We start from the raw sequence: 27,694 nt of genomic DNA, 5'->3' as shown, positions 1-27,694 counted from the left end.
AGGACGCCGAGGGCTTCGGGCAGGACTGAAAGCTCAGTCGAAGAAGTCCCAGTATCCAACTGAAATGATTCTGAGAAACTACACGAGACCAATAGCTAGTGGCCACAATTTGTAGGATGTTGATCCTAATTATGAGTTCACTCTTTCAATCAAGTGACCATCCCTCTCTGTACGGGTTCACTATTTCAGACTACGACCTTTTGAAAGGATTAAACGATTTGGTAGATAGGTTGTTAATAAAACGCCCACATTATTAAATAACAGAGTTTCAGAAAGTCTTCTTTTATTTCTAATAGTCATTCCTAAAAAAATACATTCCTGTATCAAGTCATTTCCACATTTTTCATACATACAATCATATATTTTTACAGTATTATCTTGTAATTGAGCCGATAGTCACAGTTTCATGTAAGTGAAACCAGTATCGAATGACAGTTGCGTTGTCACAGAAACAAATTCAGTATATTTTAAAGCAGTATTTCTGTAACGAGTCGGAAGATTTTGTATTATGTAGTGCCACACTTGCTGCAGAAAGACAAAGAGTTTATAAACACTGTAGCAGTCGAGGAAAGACCTGAATGTCTCTGGAAAACAGGATCGTAGGTAATCAATAGGTCACAATATTAAGTGACTGCGTTATCAGTATGTCAGGCATATGCATAACAAAGTTCTAAAAAATAATTACTCTTACGATACACAACAAAATAGCCACTTGTCCGAACAACTGTAGAGACACTGCAGTTCACGATTTGTGTTTTGGCAACTTTTTTCAGATTTTTTTGCGCTTTATTTCCATTGTAGAGTACGAATGATTATTGAGAGCTCATATAGTGATTTGTTTATTCTTGTTACTTTCAACGTGAAATATATTTTTTGAAATCTTAGATACTTCCAGAATAAACGTTCTCCAATTAACTGGGTTAATATCTAATGTATGTGTTAGTTACTTCTTCACATACACCTTCAGAATACACAATTTTATCGCCCAGTGTGCTGTATTTTCTGAAACTGCGGACTGTGATATCAGTTTCTGTGTCTAATGAGCAGTAATTGACCATTTCCTTGACACTCGATTTCTCACAAATTATTTTGTTATTTCACTCAGGTAGGCATATTTGTTTAAGAACGTCCCAATCCTGTTTATTGTGTCCATTAGAACGGACAGCATTTAACAGTTTATAATGCCGGGGCAATTCTGTTAAAAACAAATATATTAACTTATCTGGGAACGTCACCTGTAGTATCCGACATTTCCTCCTTTCACTTTGATTGCCATCTTTTGTTTATTTCACTTGTGTGTGAGAATCTGAATGCTCACGGTTCTTTCCCATGGATTGCTCACGATGTGTAGATAAGTAGCTAGTTATTTTCGTGTGAACTCATTACAGGTTGTTCTGTATCTCACAAGTTACTGTTGCAGACTTGTAAGTTTATATTCAAGATTATGTGTACGCAATAATTTCTGACGCTTTTTTAGCAGATTAACGACAACAAAATTCCCTTGTTTCATATATCTGGGAATCCGTGCGAAATTCTTTAAGTCTTACGAGCGTCCATGCTGCCGTAAGCGACAGTTTCCCTGGCCCTGAGATGTGCGCTGTTTGTACTGCAATTTCAATGTGCTACGTTGCCATGAACTCTCATACCCAGTACTGGTTCCGTCGCAGCATGGGGTTGTTTGTCCGTGGAGGATATGCGATTTCGGACGCATCGTAACTGCTCCACTCCTCCGTCGGTTCGTCGGCAACGCCGTAGGGGTACCGGGCATTGAGTTCGCCGTCAGAACCCGCCACGGACTCGACGGGTTCCAGAGGAATCACTTTGCACTGGAGAACGGACGGCGGCGGCAGTCCCGAACCGAGCGGAGTTGGGGAGCCGTTGGCCGCAAACCGTTTGGCGCTGATACCGCCGCGTTGGAGGCCGCTGGGGGAGGCGGGGGCCGGGGGCAGGAGATCGTCTGGGGGCGGGCGAGGCAGTGGAGGCGGCGCAGACAGGTCCACCTTCGACTGGACAGCGCGGCCGCTGGCTGCCGCCCTAGCTCTCGACGATCGGCACTTGACCACAACCGCGACGAGAACAGACACCACTACCACACCCAGGACCATGCTCACGATGAGCACGTAGTCACTGCTCATGACAGTGCCGGAAGACTGCTCGCTCTCCCGACTGACGGGGCTCTTGGGCCCCGGCAGCGGCTGCGGAGGACCTCTCGTCGACTGCACCGCGGCGCCCACGTCGCTCGCCGCGTCGCTGACCACTCCCGCGGCCATCTCTGGCCTGACGAAGAACCTCAGCTCTCCGCGAGCGGGTTGGAAGATGGAAGCTCTCAGCACGAACTGGAAGGCGTCCTCTGCCCCTCCGGGCTCCAGCCGCGGCAGCGCCCTCGCCACGTAGTAGATGACGCCGCTCTCGACTTCCTCGTGCGAGAACTGCTTCACCTCGCGCTCGCGCTCCTTTCTCTTCTCGCCGGAGCTGCGGATGATCTTCTTGATGCGGCCCAGTCTGGGCCTGCGTTCCACCAGGTACGTCGGATTGCTGTTGGTCAGCTTCGCCAGCGGCGTAGCGTCGAGCGCGTGGAGTCCCAGTCGGTTCTTGGCGCCGGCCGTCGGAGTGAAGTTGCCGATCCTGACGAGCGGCTCGACGCTGACCTCGACGTCGATTCCGTCGACGACGACGGCCGGAGCGCCGGAGGCTCCGTCGGGCAGCCAGGCGCGCAGCTGGAAGGCGTCGCTCTCGGCCGTCATGTCGGACTGCATGAACATGACGCGCTTGGCGTCCAGGTCGGCCTGCGAGAACTCGCGGGCCGGCGAGTCGTGGACGTAGACGGCGCCGTGGCGCGGTGGCCGCGTGACGTTGTAGCGTACGTCCTCGGGCCGGCCGTTGGTCGACACGACCAAATGGTCGGCCGTTAGCAGCGCCACGCTCGAGCCCTGCTGCAGTGCCACCGGCCGACCCAGAGAAACGTTGAGCGTGAGCGGCAGCACGTGGAACGTGAACACCGTGTAGTTGGGGTTGAAGCGGCCGTCCCACACGCGGAAGTAGAACGTGGCCGGCTGCAGCGGGCCCGAATGCTCGTAGATCAAGTTCCCAGCGTCGATGTCCGCTTGCGTGAATCTCACCACCTGCCGTACGAGAAGAGGATCATGAACTCTTTGTAGCAACTTTGCAATATTTTAAGATCATATTCGCCATTGACTACAGAAATTATTTATTTCACAATTCCAATTTCGGCATTTGGACCATTTTAAAATGGTACTGTGGCCGAAATGGCCCAGCGGTTCTAGGCGCTTCAGTCCGAAACCTACGACCGCTACGGTCGCAGGTTCGAATCCTGCCTCGGGCGTGGATATGTGTGATGTCCTTAGGTTAGTTAGGTTTAAGTAGTTCTAAGTTCTAGGGGACTGATCACCTCAGATGTTAAGTCCCATAGTGCTCAGAGCTATTTGAACCATTTTTTGAAAATGGTACTGTAAAAGATTTTGCTTCAGTACATGTCATATTTTAAAATTCACCGTCAGAAATAGGCTTTTTTTTTACGATGTCTTCTATACATGTCGGAGGATTTTAAAGTCGCATATGTGCTAAAGCAAAATCTTTTGCAGTGCCATTTTAAAATGGCCCAAAGGCCAAGAATGGAATTATGGCGAATATGATGTCCTTAAAAGAATTCTACATTACTGTGAACCACGACCATGATAAATTAATCAACTCTGGAACTGACTAGATACACATTTTTGGATGTGAGGTCCGCCAGTTATGCAAAACACCATTTTTCTCAGTACCCAAATATGTTTCGGCACCACTGTGCCTTTAATGGCCGGCCGGAGTGGCCGTACGGTTCTAGGCGCTACAGTCTGGAATCGAGCGACCGCTACGGTCGCAGGTTCGAATCCTGCCTCGGGCATGGATTTGTGTGATGTCCTTAGGTTAGTTAGGTTTAATTAGTTATAAGTTCTAGGCGACTGATGACCTCAGAAGTTAAGTTGCATAGTGCTCAGAGCCATTTGAAGCATTTGAACCACTGTGGCATCATCCGTGGATTTTCGTTTTTATTTATTCTGCAATGTGAACATTTTTCTTAAATGATTATAAAATTATGTGCATTTTTAGTTCAAACAACAGATCGTTTCTTTTTGTAAATACCTTTACATTTGGTGAGCATGAATTTTCTGGATCACTTTTGTATTAATTATTACAGGCAGTTGTCATCTGCAACCAAACTATGTTGATGAGAAATTCTTTGCTGGGAGTTAACCTATCTTCTAGAATGTAATTTAGTTTTTCACGATGTATTCGCGCATATTTTCGTAATTCAAATTTGGCGCCGAACTCTCTGGTGAACAAATGAACACTGACGTGGTTGGGACACGTAACAAACCACAATCACACTGTGTTCTGGTGTAGTGAAAAGCGTTCTACTGCGTTATTTGTGGAAAATACTTGTTATAGTTACGTATGCATTACAATATCTCAGCATGATGCGGAGAATGGAAGTGCTTGCCACACGAAAAGTAAATACGAAAATAGGCACGAAAACATCGCGAAAAACTAAATTACATTCTAGAAGATAGGTTAACTCTCAGCAAAAAACTTTCTCAGCAACATCGTTTGGTTGCAGATGACAAGCTACCTGTAATAATTAACACAAAAGTGATCCAGAAAATTTATGCTCACCAAATGTAAAGGTGTTTACAAAAAGAAACAATCTGTTATTTGAATTAAAAATGCACATAATTTTATAACCATTTAACAAAAATGTTCACATTGCAGAATAAATAAAAACGAAAACCGACTGGTGATGGCACAGTGGTGCCGAAACATGTTTGGGTATTGAGAAAAACGGTGTTTTGCAAAACTGGCGAATCTCACATCCAAAAATTTTAACTGCAAACGCGGCCAATAGAAGGAGCTGCAAATCAAAAAGATAGATACACATTCTTTACCTCTCTAAACCTTCGGATGTGTAACAGAGCACATCTGTTTGCGATGGATTTGCTTCTTTTGTAGGTTACGGGTCCCAAGCACTCTGACGCTAATAACATCAATTTTTCAAGTACTTTTTCTTTTGAGAAACAGTGAGTAAATGCATGAGGTTGAATTCCATTGGGAACTATCCGCTCAACGACAACAATATTGGTATTGCAAACAAGAACAATGGGAGCATCGGCCGTGAGAAGTTTGAAACCATTTATTACAGCAATTCGATTTCAATCGCTATGTGACAATTCTCACTGCAAATACTGAAATCTTTAAGACTTGTCTAATAAAATTATATTTTACAACTGCAACATATCAAAATTTGTTCGTTAACTCCTATGTTCTTCTCCATTGACGCCAAAATGAAGTTGTAACACGTGCTTTTATCACAAAAGTCTTCAAGACTACTATTTGCACTGAAGATAGTCATGCACTGACTGAAATCACTTTGCTGCAATAAATAATTTCAAAACACTTACGACCAATGCTGCCCTTTCCTTGTTTGCAGTAAGAATAACTACTTATCATGCGGTTTTAACTTTCTGAAGTGCAGGTATCACAAATATATGCTTATGTGAGAAGCGAATCTTGTTTTTCTATTTTACATATTTGTGGAATTTTTACATTTACGTATCATATCGATAGTTATTAACAGCACAGTATTCCAGTTCACAGTTTCAATATCGGAAGGATATGAGTTAACAAAGTGTTGTATAATAACTATAATAATTATAGTATTAGTGACCACTATTATTAATGATAATATAACAATTTCCAAGATTTCAAACTTCGATTGAAATGTGTAAAGAAAAGTAATAAAAAGTCAATAGTTAATCTGTTAGAAAATAAAATTAAGCGGCAAAAATCTGCTAGATTACAAGACGTGGAGGAAACAGAGGCGTTGGTAACTGCTCAGGATGAAAGAATCTAAGAAAAGAGTCTCATATACTTTAGGGTATCCTAAAATATTGTGTATAGTACAAACAATTTTCCTCTGAGGATTTCATTCTGAAATAAGATATTCATTCCACACAAATAAATAATGCATTTCAAAATAACAACTTGACTGGAATCTTCAGCTTTGCAATGTTTCGTGAAGGAATTAATAGACAGCAGGTAAAATATCCTAGCAAATAAAGAGTAACTAAACTTGCTGTAAGAGACGTAAGAGACAGGAAAATATAGAAGATGGTTATTCATAAATGAGTAGTTGGCATTACATCATTTGCTTAAGGAGTGGAAGCAGCAAAAAACGAAAGAAAAAATAGGACTGACAATGAGTGTTAACGTGTGACGGAACTATTTTATAATGGGTTGCAGAGACCCCTAGTTTTATACTGAAAGTAAACATAATTATAAGTATCACCTTATCTAACAACGTGAACGTTGATCCCAGAACTGGGTGGGGTAGTGAAAGATGTTAACGCCTCCAGTCGCACCACTGGAAATGCGGAAGTGGTGAAATGAGCATTGTTCACCTTTTTTGATCTATACTGCGAAACAAATATCGCTCCGTTACCCTTTACAGCACCTCCAGATGAAATGGAATATTTCGTTGGCAGAAATGAGTTAAGTCGTGTTTACTACCATTCAATATTTGTATGACTCAGTTCCCAACAGTATTCAAAATGTTTTCGTTTACCTCTTCCCCTGCCTCTCTAATTTGCATCGTTTTCCGAAATTCACTCTCTACCAACACGATACAAGACTAATTCGACCGCACTGAGCTTGGTATTCATCAATTATTTCCGATCTGTCAATACGTGTGTCCACCAACATTTAAGTAGTCAATATTCGCCAATGTCTGCCGCAAGTGTAGAGTTTGAACTCTTGTTGAAATCGCCAGTCACCAGATCAAAAAACTGAAGCATAATACGTTCATTGTGATGGAGGAAACGGCACAATTTTCATAGGACCTTACTATATCTCCCCGTGAGACGCAAATAAATGTAAAAGAGTACGAATAGGGAAGATACAAAATGTTACTAATATAACGGGTAGCGAAGATGCGTAAAATCCCTCGAAATGCCCCAGGTATACTTAGATATTGGATCAGTAACATCTACAAATATAAAGTGTGGCTACGAGAACCATGATGACTAAGTACAAGGAGATAAAAAGTTACAGTTATAAAATAATTAATTCGTAATTATTTTCAGTGACCTGATTAGGTTTCGGATATGGGGGTCTTAAAAACTGATGAACATATATGTTTGCAGAAATTGATAGTTTTGTCCGTGAATAGTGGAGCAATAGTATTCCCACAGCTACAGCCTGATGTGCATAGATATATTTCATGCCTTTGGAACGTACTGTCGGCAGATGTAGTGCTACGCTACCACTGAACCAACAAAAGAACTACTTGTCAGTGAAACCCACATGTGAAAATTGTGGCAATAATTTTAGCTAGATGAATGACTCGTAACGAAGTGTAGATTGAAATGTTTCAAATATTCTATAAATCCCATGCCTTTCAGAGTCATTCGGGAGGACGACGGTTCAATCCCGTCTCCGGCCATCCTGATTTAGGTTTTCCGTGATTTCCCTAAATCGTTTCAGGCAAATGCCGGGATGGTTCCTTTGAAAGGGCACGGCCGATCTCCTTCCCAATCCTTCCCTAACCCGAGCTTGCGCTCCGTCTCTAATGACCTCGTTGTCGACGTGACGTTAAACACTAACCACCACCACCACCACCACCACCACCTTTCAGAGTATTTCTGTTAATTTAGAACGAGTATAATGCGTAAGATACGATACTTGCTTCTATCATTAGGGACCGGATTTCCTTGAAATGTACAATTGTTTATAGAACTTGAATTCTGAGCCACGTTTAATCATATCGGTCAACGCAGTGTTTTTCCACAAACAATTTACTGCAAGCGTTTTCTTGCAGAACGATGACAGGAAAAAATGGCGCATCTTCTCCGTTCCTGTAATGTGTCGAGCGCTAGTCGAAGGAGGGAATGTAGACTTTGATGGACTCAAAATGTTTCACACTTTGAAGGTCACCACCACTTCTTCACCGTATGAGACCAGTACGCAGATTTACAGCATCACGAAGGATACGGTCGAAGGTCGAAAATAATAGTAGGCTAGTTGCTACAGTAAACAAGAAAATTAGCAACGTGAATATTTTACAATTACTGCGTATCAACGATTTTGTATTGCCACTATCTCACAGAGAAAATTCGCATGTTTTTAATTGCATTTGCCAGCTAGTAGGAATCATGTACGACGTCTTTAGTGTTACACATTTAACGTTCCATGAAGACCGTAGGTGACTGTGCTTAACAGTGTGCGGAAACAAGGCGTTGCGTTCAACAGGTGTTCAGGCGGTAACTTCGATATCGTGCTCATCTTGTGACGTCAGTCTGGATAGTGTAAACACAGGACACAGGACACCGAGAGGTACCGCCATCAAGGAGGCAGCGATGCCAGGAGCAGAAGTGTATGTGAAGGTAGATAATACGTAGTCCTTAAACGACATAGTTATTATACATAAACCTTAATGGACAGCGTCGTGTCCTAAGGTGGTGTGCAGTCCGTTTTGCGAAGCAACCGTATGAGACAGGAAGTATTAGACCCTACAAAACAGTTGCGTGCACTGCATCAGTGAACAATGTGTGTGGTGAAGTCAACACAGGCCTAACCGTAAAGCTAGAAGGAACACCCATCCGGGAGCACAAGCCCTAATGCGACACAGACATCACAACAAATCGGCGGTAGCAAAACACCACAAACATTGCGGTAAGAAAATAAAATTCAGTGACACTTCCATACTTGCCAAGCAGATAGGGATGCTGAAGCACAAGATCAGTGAGGCCGCTTAAATATGGAAACAGTGTTACAATATGAATAGAGAGGGGGGCAAGAGGTTTGCATTTTCGTTAGCAACCGTTGCCCAAACAACTTAATCTGCGAGCGCTACCAGCCATAAACCGCCGCTACGTGAGCCACGTCTCACATGAGTAAGACAATTATCGACACCCCATTCCTGTTTGACTGCCAATCATGGCTCATATTGAATGAGAATTTTTGTTCTGTCTTGGAGTCGTCAGTCTTCTGCCTAGTTCAATATGGCTAGCCACGTATTCCTTTCTTCTAGTAACTTCTTCATCTAAGAGTATACTTCCAGCGTCCTCAATGATTTGCAGGATGTGTTCCAATCTCTGTCTTCCCCTAGAGTTCTTACCTTCTACAGCTCTCTCTAGTATCACGGAAGTTATTGCCTAATGTCTTTACACATGTTCTGTCATTCTGTGTCTTCTTCTAGTGAGTGTTATGCATATGTTCCTTTCCTCACCGATTCTGTGGAGAACCTCATAATTCCCGATCTTAAGAATCCAGCTTAATTTTCAGCACAATTCTGTAACACCAAGTCTCACACCTTTCGTTCCTCTTCTTTTCTGGATTCCCTACACTACTATACAACAATACAATGCTGTGGTCAAAATGTACTTTGTCAGAAACGTCTTCTTGAGAGTAATGTCGATGTTTGATACTAACACTATTTTCATGGCCAGGAATGTCCTCTTTGCATGTGTAAATCAGCTTCTTATGACCTGCCTGCCTAATCGGCACTGTGTTATTTTACTTCCAAGTTATCAGAATTCCGTTACTTCGTGGTCTCGAATTTTGATGTTAAGGTTATCACTACTCTCATTTCTACTACTCCTCCTTACTTCCGTCTTTCTTCAGCTTGCTCTCAATCCATCTTATACTCTCTTTAAATTCTTCGTTCCATTCAACACGTCCTGCATTCTTGTCCACTTTCACTGATGATGGCAATGTCATTAGCGAATTTTAGCATTGACTTTCTTCGATCTTGAATTTTAATCCAACCCTTGAATCTTTGTTTTATTTCCATCATTGTTTGTTGACGTATAGATCGAACAATATGGGCAAAGATGACATCCCTGTCTTAAACTATCTTTAACTCGAGCACAACGTATGTACAGTAACAAGAATGTTTATTAGACGTCTTTCTCTCTAGCTTACTTCTTTTTTTATCTCAGGATTTCAGACATCTGGCACCAGTTCCCATTAACGAAACTGTTCTCCAGGTCGACAAATCCTATGAACGTTTCCTTTTTCTTTAGTCTTTTTTTTCATTATCAATTCCAACGTCGCCTCTCTGGAGCCCTTACCCTTCCGAAAGGCAAACTGATCGTCATCTAATACATCCTCATTTTCGTTTCCATTCTGTATATGTTTCTCTTGTCAGCAACTTGGGTGCAAGAGTCGCTTACCAGATTATGTGGCAGACCTCGCACTTATCGGCCCTGCCAAACATCGGGACTATCTGGATGATATTTTTTCTCTATGCCTTACGATATATCATAGATTCCACACAGCTACTTTAATATCGCTTGGTTACCACTCCCCCCCAATGATTTCAGGAGCTTTGAATGAATGGGGTAATAAACAGCAGCAATTATGCTTAGGAGACTATCAACAATTTTTTTTACTTGTGACGTAATTTCATATCCAGTAGAGGGGTCGTGATGAAATATAAGATAAGGGGACCATCGACGATGCGGTACACCAGTTCATCCAGAGGAAGTTACGGCAACAGTGAACATGTCCGTGACGCACATCTCTGACAGCAGAAGTCTGCGCACATACGACATCGTTATTCTACCTTTCTTCGCCGACAGATGCATCACACGTCACGTGCACCTCGAAATTTTCGGACCGGTTAATACGGCATCAAATGGAGAGGATGTTCGATTATCCACCAACACGGAACACTACTACAATAACATATAACGTTCTCAGGTCGATGAATAGATCTCATGTTTGAGGAAAGAAAAGGAAACTAAATTGTGCTAGCGATATTACATACGTGGCTCATATAAAATACACATAAGAACCGAATAATCGTTTCCCTGTGTGTATCTACATTTATGCGGTATGTGGAAGACGGTACATTCCGCGCCACTATAATCTCCCACGTATTCTGTTCTAGGCGTGTGCTTCGCCATAAGGGCAGCAATGATGCTTATTCCGCAAGATGTGTGTTGGAGGAGCAATGTGTTGCTTGACTTCGTGGGACATGCGCTCACGGAATTTTGACAGTGAAGCATTCAGTGATGCAGTTCGGTTCTGTTGTAACATCTGTCACAGTAGTATGATGAGCATCAGATTGACGTTTTTGTGATTACTAAACAAACTCGTCATGAATTCGCTCTCTTCTTTGGAACTAGCTTCCTCTAGTTCTCCTGCCTGCTAAAGGTCGTTGGATCATTTTTTTAAAGGGGAAGGGGAATATTAATGCCAGGACTCGCACACAACGAAGTCCTTGAGGATAAGGAAGATTTAGACTTTTTGAGAGGAATTAACGCCATAGGCCTATTTAGAACAGAATAAAACTTAAGGCTAAACGAAGCTGATTATGTAGAAAACAGTGCCATTATCTCTGTCCAGTTATGAAGCGTTGTGCAACACTGAATAAAACTTACTTGGCCTGTCCTAATGATGTGGAACATATATTTTGAAAGGCGACTTGTAGACTGGTATAGGCGAAGAAAGATTTGTTCAAGAAAAATCGCCAGTGCTATCAGATATTGATATGGAACGGAGGAAAAGGGTCTGTAATCATTGTTTGGTTGTGAAATATGGAAATATGGATAAGAAGAAGATGGGACCGTTTCAGATGTGGTGCAGTCGAATAATGTTGAAAATTAAGTGAGAGCAGTAAGTACGAAATGGAAAAGTAGTAAAAAGAGTAGGTGAGTAAAGAAGTGCGCTTAAGATGATGATAAAACGAATAAGCAACAGGCTAGAAGGGGTTCTGTTGCAGACTCCGGAAATGGCCAATTTGGCATCGGAGGGAAGAGTAGACGGGAAAAAATACTGGGGGGGCAGACGAAGAGTAGAATATGCCAAACATATTGTAGAACAGGTTGCATAGAGTAGGTATGTAGGGATAAAAATGTTAGCACAAGGTGGGAAAAGTGAAGGTCAGCGTCAAACCGGTTAAAAACTAACGACACTTTAAAAAAAAGTTCAATGTTGAGAGGAAATGCTGGTTTTTTTCAGAGAACTTCACTTATGATATCTTCTTCGGTTATGATACATCTACATCTACATTTATACTCCGCTAGACACCCAACAATGTGTGGCGGAGGGCACTTTACGTGCCACTGTCGTTACCTCCCTTTCCTGTTCCAGTCGCGTATGGTTCACGGGACGAACGACTGCCGGCAAGCATCCGTGCTCGCTCGAATCTCTCTGCCGGCCGGTGTGGCCGTGCGGTTAAAGACGCTTCAGTCTGGAACCACGTGATCGCTACGGTCGCAGGTTCAAATCCTGCCTCGGGCATGGATGTGTGAGGTGTCCTTAGGTTAGTTAGGTTTAAGTAGTTCTAAGTTCTAGGGGACTGATGACCACAGATGTTAAGTCCCACAGTGCTCAGAGCCATTTGAACCATTTGAACCTCTCTAATTTTACATTCGTATCTCCTCTGGAGGTATAAGTCGGGGGAAGCAATATATTCGATACCTCATCCAGAAACGCACCCTCTCGAAACGAGATAGAAGTCGTGGCAACGTGTTGCGGCAACGTTCTGCCTAGTTTCGTAGTAATAGTGTTCGTGTCCAATCCATAGCTTTATAGCCAACGGGCTGCAAACTTTTCTGGCTAGTAGGCCAACCTTCCGGTGGATACGTGTTTGGCTCACCTGTTGGGCTCTCGGCAGACGAATTGTGGATCAGCCGCTATGAAGGAACGAACTCGACTGACCCTGACAGTTCGCCTGAAGATGACGACCACGAAACTTGTCGAAACGTTGCGACAGCATAACGTCGCAACTCGACTGATAACGAACATTACTTAAGACTCCATAGAACGAAGCTTTTATATGTTAAATGCCTTTGAGATGATCGTTGTTCGAATTCCGTACTTCACAAATCATCGATATTTCGCCTTTGTTGTTAGTTGGGATCACTCGGTACTTGGGTCGCGCACTGTTGAGAGCATGTTAAGAGAGGAAGTAAGGCAGGTAGTTACCGTCTCGTTGGCGGCGCCGAGCGAAGCGTTGGCGGCGTTGACGAGGCGGCCTGCGCTGGGCCCGCTGATGACCTCGTAGACGAGCTGGGCGGGCGGCGTGTCGTCGTCCTCGGTGAGCAGCAGCTCCCTGGAGAGGGCGCGCGCCTGGCCCTGCACCACGGTGGCGTGCGGCGCCGGCGTCACCAGCCGGAATGGCTCGTCGTTGACGGGCGCCACGGCCACCGGCAGCGTCGCGTTCAGCAGCAGCACGCTGCCCGGCTCCAGCCGCAGCGAGAAGCGCACCTCGTCGCTCAGCGTGTCCGACCCGTCGTGCTGGTACACCACCTGCCGCCGCCACGGAGATGCACACTCAGCGTCCACAACAACTAGAGGATACGTTTACACCAGCAGTAAAAACTCCAGATTGCCGACAATACAATCCAACAATGTGCCCAGCAGCAGGAATTTCGGGGGCCGCTGTGGCCGAGGAGTTCTAGGCACTTCAGTACGGATCCGCGCGCCTGCTACGTTCGTAGGTTTGAATCTTGCCTCGGTCATGGATGTGTGCGATGTTCTTAGGTTAGTTAGGCTTAAGTAGTTCTAAGTCTAGGGAACTGATGACCTCAGATCTTAAGTCCCGTAGTACTTAGAACAGATTTTTGAACAGGAATTTCAACCATATATTCAGTAACATTGGTAACATTGTTCCCTGACAATGTCTCCAGCAATACGTTCCGGGTCAGAAGTGTTTCTCGGGCCGTAATATGGCCAGTACATGCACAAAAGAGAGCTATTGGAAGTCAGTGCAGCTTTATCGTATATACATTCCACAAAGAAAATATAAGGGGCAATCACATGAAAACGAGACAGATGGAAAAAATATTGATAAACAGTTTATTGAAACATCCCGGTAGATTTAAACTGTGTGCCGGACCGAGACTCGAAGTCGGGACCTTTGCCTTTCGCGGGCAAGTGCTCTACCAACTGAGCTACCAAAGCACGACTCACGCTACGTCCTGACAGCTTTACTTCTGCCAGTACCTCGTCTCCTACCTGGAAACGGTTTATTATTTCAAAAGTAATTGCTATAGGCCAAACTGTTAATACATTTCGGCTCGTGCGTCCTTGTTAAGCAGGAGGAGAGGACCACAGCCAATGGGAATATTACAGTTTGCAACACAATGGTCAGCTGTAACTTCATTATCAGTTTATTGGCCACCGGTTTCGACGATAAAATTCATCATCATCAGGCCCTGTAAATACGAGGGTCGTTCAGTACGTAATGCCCCACTTTTTTTTTTTTTAATTGTTGGTGCTTAACATTTGATGTCTGTTCTGTGCGCCGGTGAAGTTTCGAAGCGTTATGGCAGGTGGCAGAACCGTAGTACAGTGTCAAAATGGCGTCTACATACGATTCACGTTACAAGCAGCGTGCTGTTATTGAGCTCTTCTGTGCAGAAAAACAAACCGTGATGAACACCCATAAAGTTTGCGTGCAGTGCATGGCGATGCAGCAGTTGATAGTACAGCTGGGCGGTGGGTAAAGAAAGTTACGGACTCAAAAAATGCAGAAACAGAGCTCCATGATCAGCCACGCTCGGGACGTTCTGTCACAGCCACTGCTCCAGACATGTTGAATCGGGCGGATGACGTTATTCGTGCCGTCTGGCGCATCACAACGTGAAAGTTGGTTCTACAGTCGTCGGTTAGCATTGAAAGTGCGTCTGAAACGATCGAGACTCTCAGATATTCAAAGAGGTGCTCACGATGGGTTCCACGAATCCTCAGAGCAGGCCACAAGATTGAAAGAAAGGCTATTTCATCTCAATTGCTGGAGCGTTTTGAGACGACGGAGAGGCTTTTCTGTCACTTTGAAGACGACGAGAGCGTCAGTCATGCAGTGAAAACATGGTTACTCCTACAGGTCGAGAGCTTTTACCAGCAGGGAATACATGTTCTTCCACAACGTTGGCGTACGGCCATAGAACATGATGGACACTATGTAGACAAATGGGACATGGACACCACATGTTGATGTATATTGTCACCAAATTCCGACACTTAACAATAAATATGTTCTGAGAAAAAAATCTGGGGCGTTACTTATTGAACGACTCTCGTACATAGTACTAGAATTTTCCCGAAAAATATCAACCAGAAACTCCCACGTGAAAATAACCGGTATCCGCATAAGCTCTTGTGGTAAACAACTACACCCACACTACAAGAGCTGATGCAGACACCAGTTATTTTCAAGTGGAACTTTCTGATTGATACCTTTCGGAAAATTCACCCACTGTATATTTACAAGACTTTGGAAACAGATTGCTAATAAATTGATGTCCGCAACTCGTGGTCGTGCGGTAGCGTTCTCGCTTCCCACGCCCGGGTTCCCGGGTTCAATTCCCGGCGGGGTCAGGGATTTTCTCTGCCTCGTGATGACTGGGTGTTGTGTGATGTCCTTAGGTTAGTTAGGTTTAAGTAGTTCTAAGTTCTAGGGGACTGATGACCATAGATGTTAAGTCCCATAGTGCTCAGAGCCATTTGAACCATTTGAAGAACACGGGGCCCAATCAAGACATCACCAACAATGCCTGCCCAAACGTTCACAATCTGTGTTGATGACGTGATTGCACAATTGCGTGCGGATTCTCGTCAGCCCACACATGTTGATTGTGAAAATTTACAATTTGACCACGTTGGAAAGACGCCTCATCCGTAAAGAGAACATTTGCACTGAAATGAGGATTGTCACATTGTTGGATGAATCATTCGCAGAAGTGTACCCGTGGAGGCCAATCAGCTGTTGATAGTGCCTGCACACGCTGTACATGGTACGGAAACAACTGGTTCTCCCGTAGCACTATCCATACAGTGACGTGGTCAACGTTACCTTGTACAGCAGCAACTTCTCTGACGCTGACATTAGGGTTATCGTCAACTGCACGAAGAATTGCCTGGTCCATTGCAGGTGTCCTCGTCGTTCTAGGTCTTCCCCAGTCGCAAGTCATAGGCTGGAACGTTCCGTGCTCCCTAAGACGCCTATCAATTGCTTCGAACGTCTTCCTGTCGGGTCACCTTCGTTCTGGAAATCTGTCTCGATACAAACGTACCGCGCCAATGCTAGTGCCCCGTGCTAATCCATACATCAAATGGGCATCTGCCAACTCCGCATTTGTAAACATTGCACTGACTGTAAAACCACGTTCGTGATGAACACTAACCTGTCGACGCTACGTACTGATGTGCTTGATGCTAGTACTGTAGAGCAATAAGTCGCATGTCAACACAAGCACCGAAATCAACATTACCTTCCTTCAATTGGTTCAACTGGCGGTAAATCGAGGAAGTACAGTACATACTGACGAAACTAAAATGAGCTCTAACATGGAATTTAAGCGTTTCCGGACACATGTCCACATAACATCTTTTCTTTATTTGTGTGTGAGGAATGTTTCCTGAAAGTTTGGCAGTACCTTTTTGTAACACCCTGTATATTCATATGGATATAGTGTTAGTTCTTTCGGACATGTCTGAAAGTGGCACACATTTTCACCTGTTCCCGTTGGTATACATCAACGCCCGTTAGCAGCTGAAGGTATTAATATAATTCTAATTTCGCTTGTCTGATGAGCTACGCCACCTCCGTACCGTATTATTAGAGTCGTTCGCCGTGCCTTGTATGCGGCGCGTGCTAGAGAAAATGAGGAGTTGGAAGAAACTGTTGAAGAAAGAGGAATGGTCGCTTTGCCATACGTAGGCGGCGTTTCTTCGAAAAATTTGGAAATTTGTGTTTAGTTCCTAGGGGACCAAACTGCTGAGGTCATAGGTCCCTAGTCTTACACACTACGCAATCTAACTTAAACTAACTTGCGCCAAGGACAACACACACTGCCATGCCCGAGGGAGGAGTCGAACCTCCGACAGGGGCAGCCGCGCGGACCGTGGCGAGACGCCCTAGACAGCTTTCTTCGAAAACAGGTAGGTTATAGGAGAAACAAAGTGAAATAATTCTTTCGTCCGACAACGAATCTCAGAGTTCGTTTAGATGTTGGTTTAAGACGGCCTGGTGTCTATGAGATTTTCTGTAGATGCGGGATCTCATACATTGGACGAACTTGTCGTACCGTGGAGGACAGATGTGTCGGACATCGACGAAGTACCACTGTGGACCAAAAAGACGAATCTACAGTGGCCTAGCATTGCCTCAGTACAGGACATTGCATGGAATACAAGTACACCGAAATTCTGTCGTCCTCGTCTTCGTACTGGGACAGCGTATTTAAAGAAGCAGCAGAAATTCGCAGCTTGACTGCTTTGCTTGACAGGGACACAGGATTCCACTCGACACGGCATGAGATCCAACGCTGGCCATTTTAAAATTTACTGCGAACACAAAACATAAATGTTGGTCTTACGATGGATGACGCTGCGGTCGTTGACTCAGATATTTGTTTGACAACGACGGGAACGGGCACACGTCAGCGCGGACACATATTCCGGAAAGCAGCTCCCGACAAAGGGCACTGGGGTGGCCGACGGCAGCGTACAATGTAATTGACAGCCTCTGTGCGTGCGTTCATCGTCCGACAGGTAGCGTAGCTGTCTCTCTCGCTACCGATCTGCATGTCCGTGCTTACCGAAATTTGGCGCGTTCACGCATGCGCAGTTTGTTCTCTGACTGTCGTAATTAGCAGGCTTCGGTCACAGCCTGAGAATTGTGTTCGCTGCACGAATATGTCATTAGTTGTGCCGACGAAATATTTTGGAATTTTCACGACATCCGACGTCTAACCCAAGAGCCGTATTTGCTACTAGTCTGTCGGGAAAGCCTCGAGCAACACAATATGCACATGTTTTGGCAACTATGTGCCTCTACAGTACTAGACCATGTTAAGGTGAACCACACCAAATGATTCTGTCAGTGTCTTGATGATTCTTTGGTGCTACCAGAAGCAGTAGTTTGAGCTGTGTCTGTCTCTCTTGGCTGATGATAATCCAGAAAAACACATTCCCCGTCGATTCAATTACACTCTGTGAGGCGTTATACCCCGAAGAAAAAAATTGCAACACCAAAGAGTAATTAATGTAGAGTAATGAAATCACGGGAACACATTTGTCTAGGTAACATATTTAAGTGATGAACATTCCAGGTTCACAGGTTAATATAAGCGCGAGATAGGTCATTGAAAATGTGAAATCTTTGTACATTCATAATCGGTGTAACCGGTAGAATGTTGAAAGCAAGCATGCAAACGTAGATGCACTGTGTTGCACAGATGCCGGATGTCAGTTTGTGGGATGGAATTCCATGTCTATTTCACCTGGTCGGTCAGTAATGGGACGGTTAATGCTGTCGTTGTGTGTGGCGCTGGAGTTGTCGTCCGGTGATGTCCCTTATGTGCTCGACTGGAGACGGGTCTGGTGATAGAACTGGCCAAGGCGTCATGCCAATACCCTGTAGAGCATGCTTGGTAGCAACAGAGATATGTCGACGAGCGTTATCCTGTTGGAAAACACCACCTGGAATGCTGTTCATGAATGGCAGCACAAGATTTCAAATCACCACATTAATTCACAAATTTGCAGTCAGGGTGCGTGGGATAACGATGAGAGCGCACTCCAGACCACAACCACAGCTGTAGCCCCAGTGTGTCTATCACACAGACGGACTGGTCGCAGGCCCTAAGCTAGCCGCTTTCTAACACACGGCCATCCCTAGCACGGAGGCAGAACCAGCTTTCATCAGAAAACACAACAGACCTCCACCGTGCCTTCCAACGAGTTCTCACTTGCACTAATGAACTCGCAATCGGCGGTGGTTTGGGGTCGGTGGAAAGTACAGCACAGGGCATCTGGCGCGGTGCTGTCTTTGAAGTGAACTATTTGTAACACTTTGTTGTGTCACTACGGTGTCAACTGCTACTCGCATTGTTACTGTAGATGCTTTGGGTTGCACCACAGCCATATCTCGAAAAGATGGTTTTGTCCTCTCGTAGTGCCAAGTGGCCATCCAGAGCCATCTTGGACCGTACATTCCCGTGACCACCGCTGCTAGCAGTCATGTACAGTGGCTACATTCCTCCCAAGTCTTTATGCAGTATCGTAGAAGGAACATCCAGCTTCTCGTAGCCGTACCAGCGCCAATTGATGCGACTGGCGCGAAATTTGAATAGATAATCATCTTTCAGATGCAAATACACACCTACCAACTTTAGTTTATGTCACACAACCCCTTCTTGGTGTTGCGATTTTTTTCTTTCTGTGTATCAGGACTACTGTTGTTTCTAGTCATTTCCTGAAATGAAATGAGTAGGAACCATGATGCTAGGCTGGATAGACAAGTTCCATTTTTTTTTGGGTCACCCTTACCTACTGTAAGGTAATTAGTCCTCTCATATAAGCGCCTCTGAATAACCATTTAATTTTGTATTGCTGAGAGGTCCCTGCACATCTGAACCTGAATACGATAATGATCCACGTAAATTGATACTCCTAACATCACCTAAGAATCATGACGCCGAAAAAATGTTATGTCGCGAGCAGTGAAGCTCCCAACAAGTTTACAGAAGTGAGAAAATTTTGCCATCCTGATTTTCGTTATGACTTATACACTGCTTGTTTAAGGCGGATGGATGCTGTATGATTGAACAAAGCTTTTTCTGCAGCTCAGTAATGGACATACGTATACTTGCTATACACTCATGGAGAGCTAAACGAGCTTATTAAATAGCCCTTGTTATCTACATCTACACTACCTGACCAAAATTGTCCAGACACCTATTATTGGACCTTAATACGAGGTGTGTCCATCTTATACCTTTATGACAACTTAAAATCCGCTGCGGACACTTTCAGTGAGGTATTGGAACGTCTGTGGAGGAATGGCAGCCTATTCTTCCTCAATAGCCGCATCCAGAGGAGGTAGTGTTGTTAGACACTGGAGTTAGGACCGAAATCGATGTTCTAAATCATCCCAAAGGTGTTCTTTGGTTTCAGATGGGTACTCTCGGTAGGCAGTTCGCTTCAGGAGTGTTGATGTTCACAAACCAGTGCGTCACAAATCGTGTTTTATGAAAGGACGTCTTGTCATATAGATATAATCGTAATCGCCGATATGCTTCTCTACTGTATGCGTTAAAATATGTTCATATCTTTACACATTTGGGGTAATAATGGAGCTACACCCTGACCACACCCCCTCCTCCCTTCACATACCACTTCCCCTGTACTTCGTTACTGGCACTAAAGACGATGGCAAGTAACGTTCTATAAGTATTCTCCAAATCGAAACTCTTCCATCGTACTGCCGTAAGGCATAGCGTGGTTTCTGAATCACTGGTTCCCAGTCATCCACTGTCGAGTACCGTCGGTCTTTGCACTACGTCAAGCGTCGATTGACTACAGAATTGTGTGACTTCTGAGGAGCCGCTCGACCACCTTAGTCCGCTATTCTTAACTCCCGGCTCTCAGACTTTGTGCTAGTTGGACTGCTGGCAGAACTTTGGAACTCACGGGTGATTGCTTCCGCTGATTCCATGTGATTTTTTACAACCACTCGCCGTAATGTTCGACGTTACCTCTCCGCGAGTACATGGTGTCTTGCAGGTTTTGGTTTAGTGATAGTAATTCTTTCGCGTCTCCACTTTACAGTCACATCGCCTACACGTCTTGGGCAGCTTCAGAAGGGAAGAAATGCCCCTGATGGATTTGTTATTCAAGTAACATCCTATAACTGGTCCTCACTCGAAGGCACTGTTCTCTCTTGATGGATCCGTTTTACTGTTAGTGCTTCTCTACTAATAAACCAGTACTCCTCGCCTCTTTTGTAACTAGGTTGTCTAACTCTCGTGACTCCTAATGGCGAAATATGCATTATGTAGGAGTGTATAGATGCTTTCGATTAGATCTATACTCATTGGCATGGGTAGTGAATGATAAGAACATTATGTAAATCTGCAGGCTTTCGTGGCCACTATTGCAGTTAAACTCTTCTGGATTGTTATGACATATCATATTTATTCTAAACGATAGACGTTTAGAGCCCTCAGCTGGGAAGTTCTTCAGAACATTGTGGCGGCCACTGTTGGTTGAGCATTGGCAGAGACCAGTGCGATGTTCTCTTATAAAGGAGACTTTTCCCGTGCATGTGCTGGAGAAGTGTCATTATACGTTAAAATTCTTTTGGGTACCATTAGTAGGCGAACGTCATTGGTTAGAAAGAGATTTTTCCCAAAGTTAAGCTGGTGAGTGGTTATTGGTTAAAAGTCCTCCTGCTACTTTTGGTGGGCCATCATCATTGGCGAGAAGTGAAAGGGGGAGAGCAAGAGAGGGGGAAAAGGGCCCTGGAAGTGACCTTTGCGGACAATAGTATCTTGGATATACACTCCTCCTCTCTTGCTTTGCCCATTTCGTTTCTAGCCAACGATGATCGCCCACCAAAAGCAGCAGGAGAAATTTTATCCAATAACTTTTCTCCAGGACAAGTGTGGGAACAATACCTTTCTAACCAATGAAGTTCGCCCACCAATGGTAGCCACAAGCATTTTACCCAATAATCCGACATCTACAGGGCAAGCACGGGAAAATTCCCATTTAAAAGAGAGGGGTCAAAACATCGATAGCTTAGAGGTAATACAATGTGGCCTAACAACACAGAAGATTTTAATTTCGATTAGAACATTGTTTTCCCATAGCGGCAAACTTGCTGCCAGGCGACATATATACTGCAGCAAAGTGATACTATACCCCATCAGACTCCTGATGGTGAAATCGAATGGCCTGAAAGCCACTTTACGTGGACATTTGGAAGTAAAGAGAGAGAGCGTTACCTCTCCGGCGTCCATCTCGGACTGTGTGAAGATGGTCTCGTTGTCGCTGCCGCTGATGATGAGCTGGCCGTGCTGCAGCGGCGCCGCCAGGTCGAGAAGCAGGCAGGCCACCTCCACCTCGGCGCGGCTGTCCAGGAAGGCGGCCACGCCGCTCGTGTTGATGCGCACCTGCGCCGACCCGCCCTCTTCCACCTGCAGCGTCGGCAGCGGCAGGAACTGCTCCAGCCCGCCGGACGACACGGAGATGTCCACGTCCACCACCTGCGGAGGGCGGCACTCTCTCGGTTACACCCACTGGCAATAATGGACGGTCTTAACTGTACAGTCAATTGTCATTGGGGTTTTCTGGGACGAAGCACTGGTGCCAGTTTCAAATAAATGGATATTACGAAGTCATGAAGTTCTCATTATCATCTCGAAATAGGTTCATTCCTGTAGCCGTGATATAAACTGAATCCCCCAGTAACACAGCATGCTGCTAGAAGTGCCAAAACAAAGTGGCGAGCCCAGCTACAAATTACCAGTTGGCTTCTCATGTTGTTTCAGCTGTTTAGACACTGTCTGCCTTACTGTGGCGTAGTAGCTTTATTATACAACAAGACTATGGACATGTATCTACAAACAGATAAAAATTTTTTGGACAACATGGTTGTCGAGATGAAGCAGCGATTAGTGTGATTAATCAATTATTCAAAAACAGTCTTAATTGCATTTATTATTACCGCCAACCGGTTTCAAGCCGACGTAGGGGTCATCTTCTGGGCGTTTACACCATTGGTCGACTGCTTGTGGTGTCACTCCTGTCTACATAACGACAGGAAACTATGCCTAAAAAATTAATTTAGTACCTTCATTTTGTATGCTGATATTTAAAAAGACTACTCTTCATATGTGTTTGTGCTTAGTGCACCATGAAAGAAGCCAGTCGTTCGAGAAGAGTCCGACCGTGAAGACTGGTTTGAATCATTACTCTCAGGGAGATATTACGGCTAAGAGACAGTATGGTACCCGTGCCATGACCTCTCGTTATTAACTCGTTTTATTTCTGACACATTTAGATGACAAAACCATTTCCATTTATCACTAAAACAGCACACAGAAGATCCATATAATGGACACCTCTAATCCACTCGCGCGTTTGATAGCTTACAAGAAAACGGGTGAAGGCACCGGAGCTGGTGGGAAGTTCATCGTTTGCGAGCATGGTCTGTAGCCACGATATGTACTAATCGTGTCAGGAAGTCCCATATGGGAGAATTCACGTAAGGTCTTCAGCAGAAACGAACAGACTATATGAAACTGTAAGTTACGTGAAAATTCTTAATATAGTCACGTTGAGCAGAATATTACAAGAACTCAACTGAAAGGATTATGTTACTCTGGCAACTATCCCCAAGAAATTAGTACTACTCGTTAAAGGTTACATCTCATTTAGAGTAGGTAGTAAGAGTGGAAATCGTACTGCACTAGCGTAGCACCCAAAGTGGAAGCTGTGACTCAAAATATGTGTTTCAGCGCAATATGTGAGAAACGTTTTACGCTGCTTTTCAGCAACAGCCCTTTTGTCTAAGTTGGAATAGTGGTGCTGTCATCTGAATGTCAGGGGAGACTTGAAACTACTGTATAAGGGACGATCAAAAAGTTTCCATTCGAAGGCTATACAGTCCGGAATCGGTATGCCAATCAGGAAAAATGACCGTGAGGATTGATGCACTCATCCCACCGGCGAACGAGGTTGAATCTGATGTAAAACACCGTGTCCTGCTATGTGAAGAAGTCCGTAACTGCCTGATGCACGCCCTGGTCGACCCTTCAAAGCCTTTTATAAGGAACCAGGCCGTCATAATCGAATGGGAAGACATCAGGACTATAGTGTGCGTGCTCGAGTGTCCCACTCTTGAGATGGTGCTACTTCCCGGATCGACCGGCGTCTTGTGTCGAATCTCGACCAGCATGGAACATGGAGCATCATTCCAAAACGATAGTATCGACGGACATGTTGCCCCATACATATTCTTTATTCTCCGATGTATGTATACCGGTATTTGTCCTTCGACAGCCAAGAAAAGAACAACAACAAGTTGGTCCTAGTAATAACGTCGCCATAGTTCACGTTTTCGCACCACGTTAGAAAGATATGAACGCCATATTAATCCCTTGCTACATCTCGCTGCTTATATAACCAAATCGGAGTTGCTCTACGTTGCATATACGAGGGTGAGTCAAATGAAAACCTTAAATTTCTAATAACAAATCGAAATTTCATGCCGCTATTCTATAAGTTGGTAAGCGTGCAACAAACAGCGTGCAGAATGGCCTGTAGGTGGCACCATAGTGCAGATGCACACATACCGTCGTAGTATCAGCGTAAAGATGGCCGCCCCACTTGTGACTTGCACCATGGAAGAACAGCGTTCTGTTATTCGGTTTTTGCGTAGTGAAGGTGTGAATCCCATTGAAATTCATCGACGAATGAAGGTTCATTACGGTGATGCATGTCTGTCACAGCAGCAAGTCTGCGAATGGAGTAGGAAGTTCGCAAATGGTGTGACTTCAGTGGAAGATGCTCCTCGTCCAGGTGAGGCACAACGAGTTATGACTCCACAGAACATTGCACCAGATGAAGCCATTTTGAAGGAAAACCGCCGAGTAACACTGAATGACACTGCGGCATGTTTACAGATTAGTCATCGGTCACCACACCACATTGTGCATGATGTGCTCCAGTTTCACAAAGTGTCTGCAAGATGGGTGCCACGGCAGCTGACTCCTGAAATGAGAGAACGACGTGTTGATGCTTGTGAAGAACTTCTTCGGCGCTTTGAACGAGAAGGTGATGGCTTCCTTGCAAGAATCGTAACTGGGGACGAAACCTGGGGAGAGCGAGCAAGGAATGGCGCCATTCCTCATCACCAAAACCAAAGAAGTTTCGAAGAGAACCATCAGCATGGAAGTTCATGCTGACTCTCTTTTGGGACGAAAAAGCCGTCAGTTTGGAGCATTACATACCTAGAGGGACCACTGCCACCAGTGCATCATACACAGATCTCCTAAAAAATCATCTGCGGCCTGCAGTCAAATCAAAGAGACATGGATTGCTGTCAACAGGTGTCCTTTTGCAGCATGACAAAGCAAGGCCCCACACTGCCCGTACAACAGTTGCAACAATCACAGACCTTCATTTTGAGTGTCTACCTTACTCACCATACCTTGCCAAGTGATTTACATATGTTTGGACCACTCAGAGACGCAATGGGAAGAAAGAAGTTCCGGTCTGATGAAGAGGTACGCCACGCTGTGCATGAAAGGTTGCGCGGACTACCAAAAGAATTTTTTTGTAAAGGAATTTATGCACTTTGTAAGCGCCGGAGGACTTGCATTGAGCGTGGGGGAGATTATGTTGAAAAGTGATACAGCTTTGTACCAGTTGTACACAATAAATAATATTTAAAAAGATATTGAAGGTTTCTTTTGACTCATCCTTGTAGGCTACAGGAATGCCTTCAAACGGAAACTTTTTGATTTTCCTTATAGTTTACCGGCGTACGTATGGACAATGTAGGTGCGGATTAAATGACTCATCTACTTTTTCCAAGCAATGACTTAGAGAAAAAACTTCTTAAACAAGAAAATTGTTTTGGCAAACAACTCAGAACAATTAAATATGACATCACTTATTAAACAGAATTAAGATGGAAGACAGCTCTAAATTTCATACACTTCATAAACATATTACTTCTCTGTAATGTTATAGGAGTCATATCTGCACAGGAAAGAGATTAGAGAGCAAATTTCCGATCATCAACCATTGTGATAAACACAGAAATTAAATTGACAGTTTCGTTCCCTCTCCCGAATTTAAATTTATTGCTGCTCAGGCTGTGATATGGAACAACAATAGGTGAACACTGGAACATAAACGTTTCGGTCTCGTTGCAGGAATTTGGTTCGTGCTAAGTTACTCACAAATACGCTTTTCTAAGAACTCAGAATAGTATAGAGTTAATTAAAACCACTGACGATTTCACAGGCAAAATATAGTAGTACAAATACGAGATCCTGAAGTTTAGTGGTAGATACTTACATGACCCAAGATTGACTCGGCGAAGTCGGCTCGTATGTCGACAGCGAAAGAGTCGTTGGTGGAGAGCCCGAAGAACTTGTGCGTGTTCTCGTACCAGACGCGGCTCTCGTTGACGTCACGCTGAGTGAAGTTGTCCGCCAGCTGCAGCTGCCTCTGGGCACCCTGCGCGCCGCTGCACACACAGCAAGGGCGAACGCTTCAGTACAGTAAAACTGCTAACTCTTTTGTCACCCGCGTCAGGTACACTTCACTCCCAAGATCAGAATATGAACTAGTTCCTAGGAAAATGTATTGTTCTGACGTTATTAAGCACTATGATAGATATATGCAAAAGATAGGAAAGCGTATTACGGTATTCATTTCCCTTGGCTTTTTCAGTGCCATTAAGGGTAATGAGATCTGGAAGGAGAGAGAGAATCCTGATGGAAGGGAGTACCACCATATGCAAAAGATAGGAAAGCGTGTTACGGTATTCATTTCCCTTGGCTTTTTCAGTGCCATTAAGGGTAATGAGATCTGGAAGGAGAGAGAGAATCCTGATGGAAGGGAGTAACACCATATCAGACAGGATCAGTAGCTTTGTGGGACTGTTCGCTGAATGTACTGTCGTTGGACGATCGTAAGCTGACGCATGAACTCACTGAAAACATTTTCACTTTCATGAATGGTAGGTCTGTGTATACGTAGGTAAAGTAAGGATAATGTCTATCAAAGAAAAAGAACCCGATATTTACTACGTTAATGGTGAACATCTTGAGCACGTCACATAGTTTATGTAATTAGCGGCAATGCCACGATGCCACTTGAAACGGGACTATCACACGAAACCGGTATTAGGGAAAGCGAACGGAAGACAGATATGTTGCGAAGGGTCTATGAAAGTGGAGTGAGTCTGTAGAAAAAATCCGGCCGGGATGGCCGAGCGGTTCTAGGCTCTACAGTCTGGAACCGCGCGGCCGCTACGGTCGCAGGTTCGAAACCAGCCTCGGGCATGGATGTGTGTGCTGTCCTTAGGTTAGTTAAGATTAAGTAGTTCTAAGGGACTGAGGACCTCAGAAGTTAAGTCCATAGTGCTCAGAGCCATTTGAACCATTTTTGTAGAAAAAACTGCATCTAAGACGCTAGACTAACCAACCCTAAAGTATTCAAATGGTTCAAATGGCTCTAAGCGGTATGGGACTTAACATCTGAAGTCATCAGTGCCCTAGACTTGGAACTACTTAAACCTAACTAACCCAAGGAGATCACACACATCTATGCCCTAGGCAGGATTCGAACGTGCGACCGTAGCAGCAGCGCAGTTCAGGACTGAACCTCGTCGAATCGCTCGGCCAAAGCAGCCGGCCCTAAAGTATTGTTCCAGTACCTGAACGTCTTTTCAAAGAGGCATAGCAAAAGATTTTGAACGAATTCAGGACGGTATGACACATACGAAAAATGTGACGCAGTTTTTGAGAAGCACAGTATTCGAGGAAGTCCGTGATACCATTCAGCTGACACTACCCTACATCTCGTGTATGGGCCACGAATAACTTAAGCGATATTAGGGTGAGTACCGAGGCATACTGGCAGTAATTTGTTTCCCTCGCTCATTACGCAAATGGAAAAGGACAGACGATTACCGATATTGGTACGAAGTGCCCTGCGACTTCCTCTGTTCTGTGGCTTGGAGTACATATGTAAAGAATAATTCCGTGATGATGCGGAGGGGTAACTGTATTAATTTCAAGTATGCGAACTGGTAGGGACTCGAAAGTTATAAGCGAAAACCCTTCTGATACCGTTGACAGTGGACCTCTTCTACTGCAAGCCC

At 44.5% G+C, this 27,694-nt stretch overlaps 1 protein-coding gene across 1 annotated transcript in view; it reads right to left on the bottom strand.

Annotated features, from left to right (window-relative positions):
- Positions 1 to 309: 309 nt before the first annotated feature.
- Positions 310 to 27,694, bottom strand: part of LOC126482141 (chondroitin sulfate proteoglycan 4) — a 660,554-nt gene continuing 633,169 nt past the window's right edge. The window contains exons 21-24 of the mRNA XM_050106118.1: positions 25,882 to 26,053; positions 21,798 to 22,058; positions 12,988 to 13,311; positions 310 to 3,122 (exon numbers count right to left, since the gene is read on the bottom strand). Coding sequence (XP_049962075.1) covers positions 1,641 to 3,122; positions 12,988 to 13,311; positions 21,798 to 22,058; positions 25,882 to 26,053 — 2,239 coding nt within the window. The 3' untranslated portion in view covers positions 310 to 1,640. The remainder of the gene's footprint in view (positions 3,123 to 12,987; positions 13,312 to 21,797; positions 22,059 to 25,881; positions 26,054 to 27,694) is intronic.

The sequence above is a fragment of the Schistocerca serialis genome, chromosome 5 (assembly GCF_023864345.2).
Source record: "Schistocerca serialis cubense isolate TAMUIC-IGC-003099 chromosome 5, iqSchSeri2.2, whole genome shotgun sequence".
In the NCBI taxonomy this organism is placed as follows: Eukaryota; Metazoa; Arthropoda; class Insecta; order Orthoptera; family Acrididae; genus Schistocerca; species Schistocerca serialis.
This window is presented reverse-complemented; position numbering and strand designations above follow the sequence as displayed.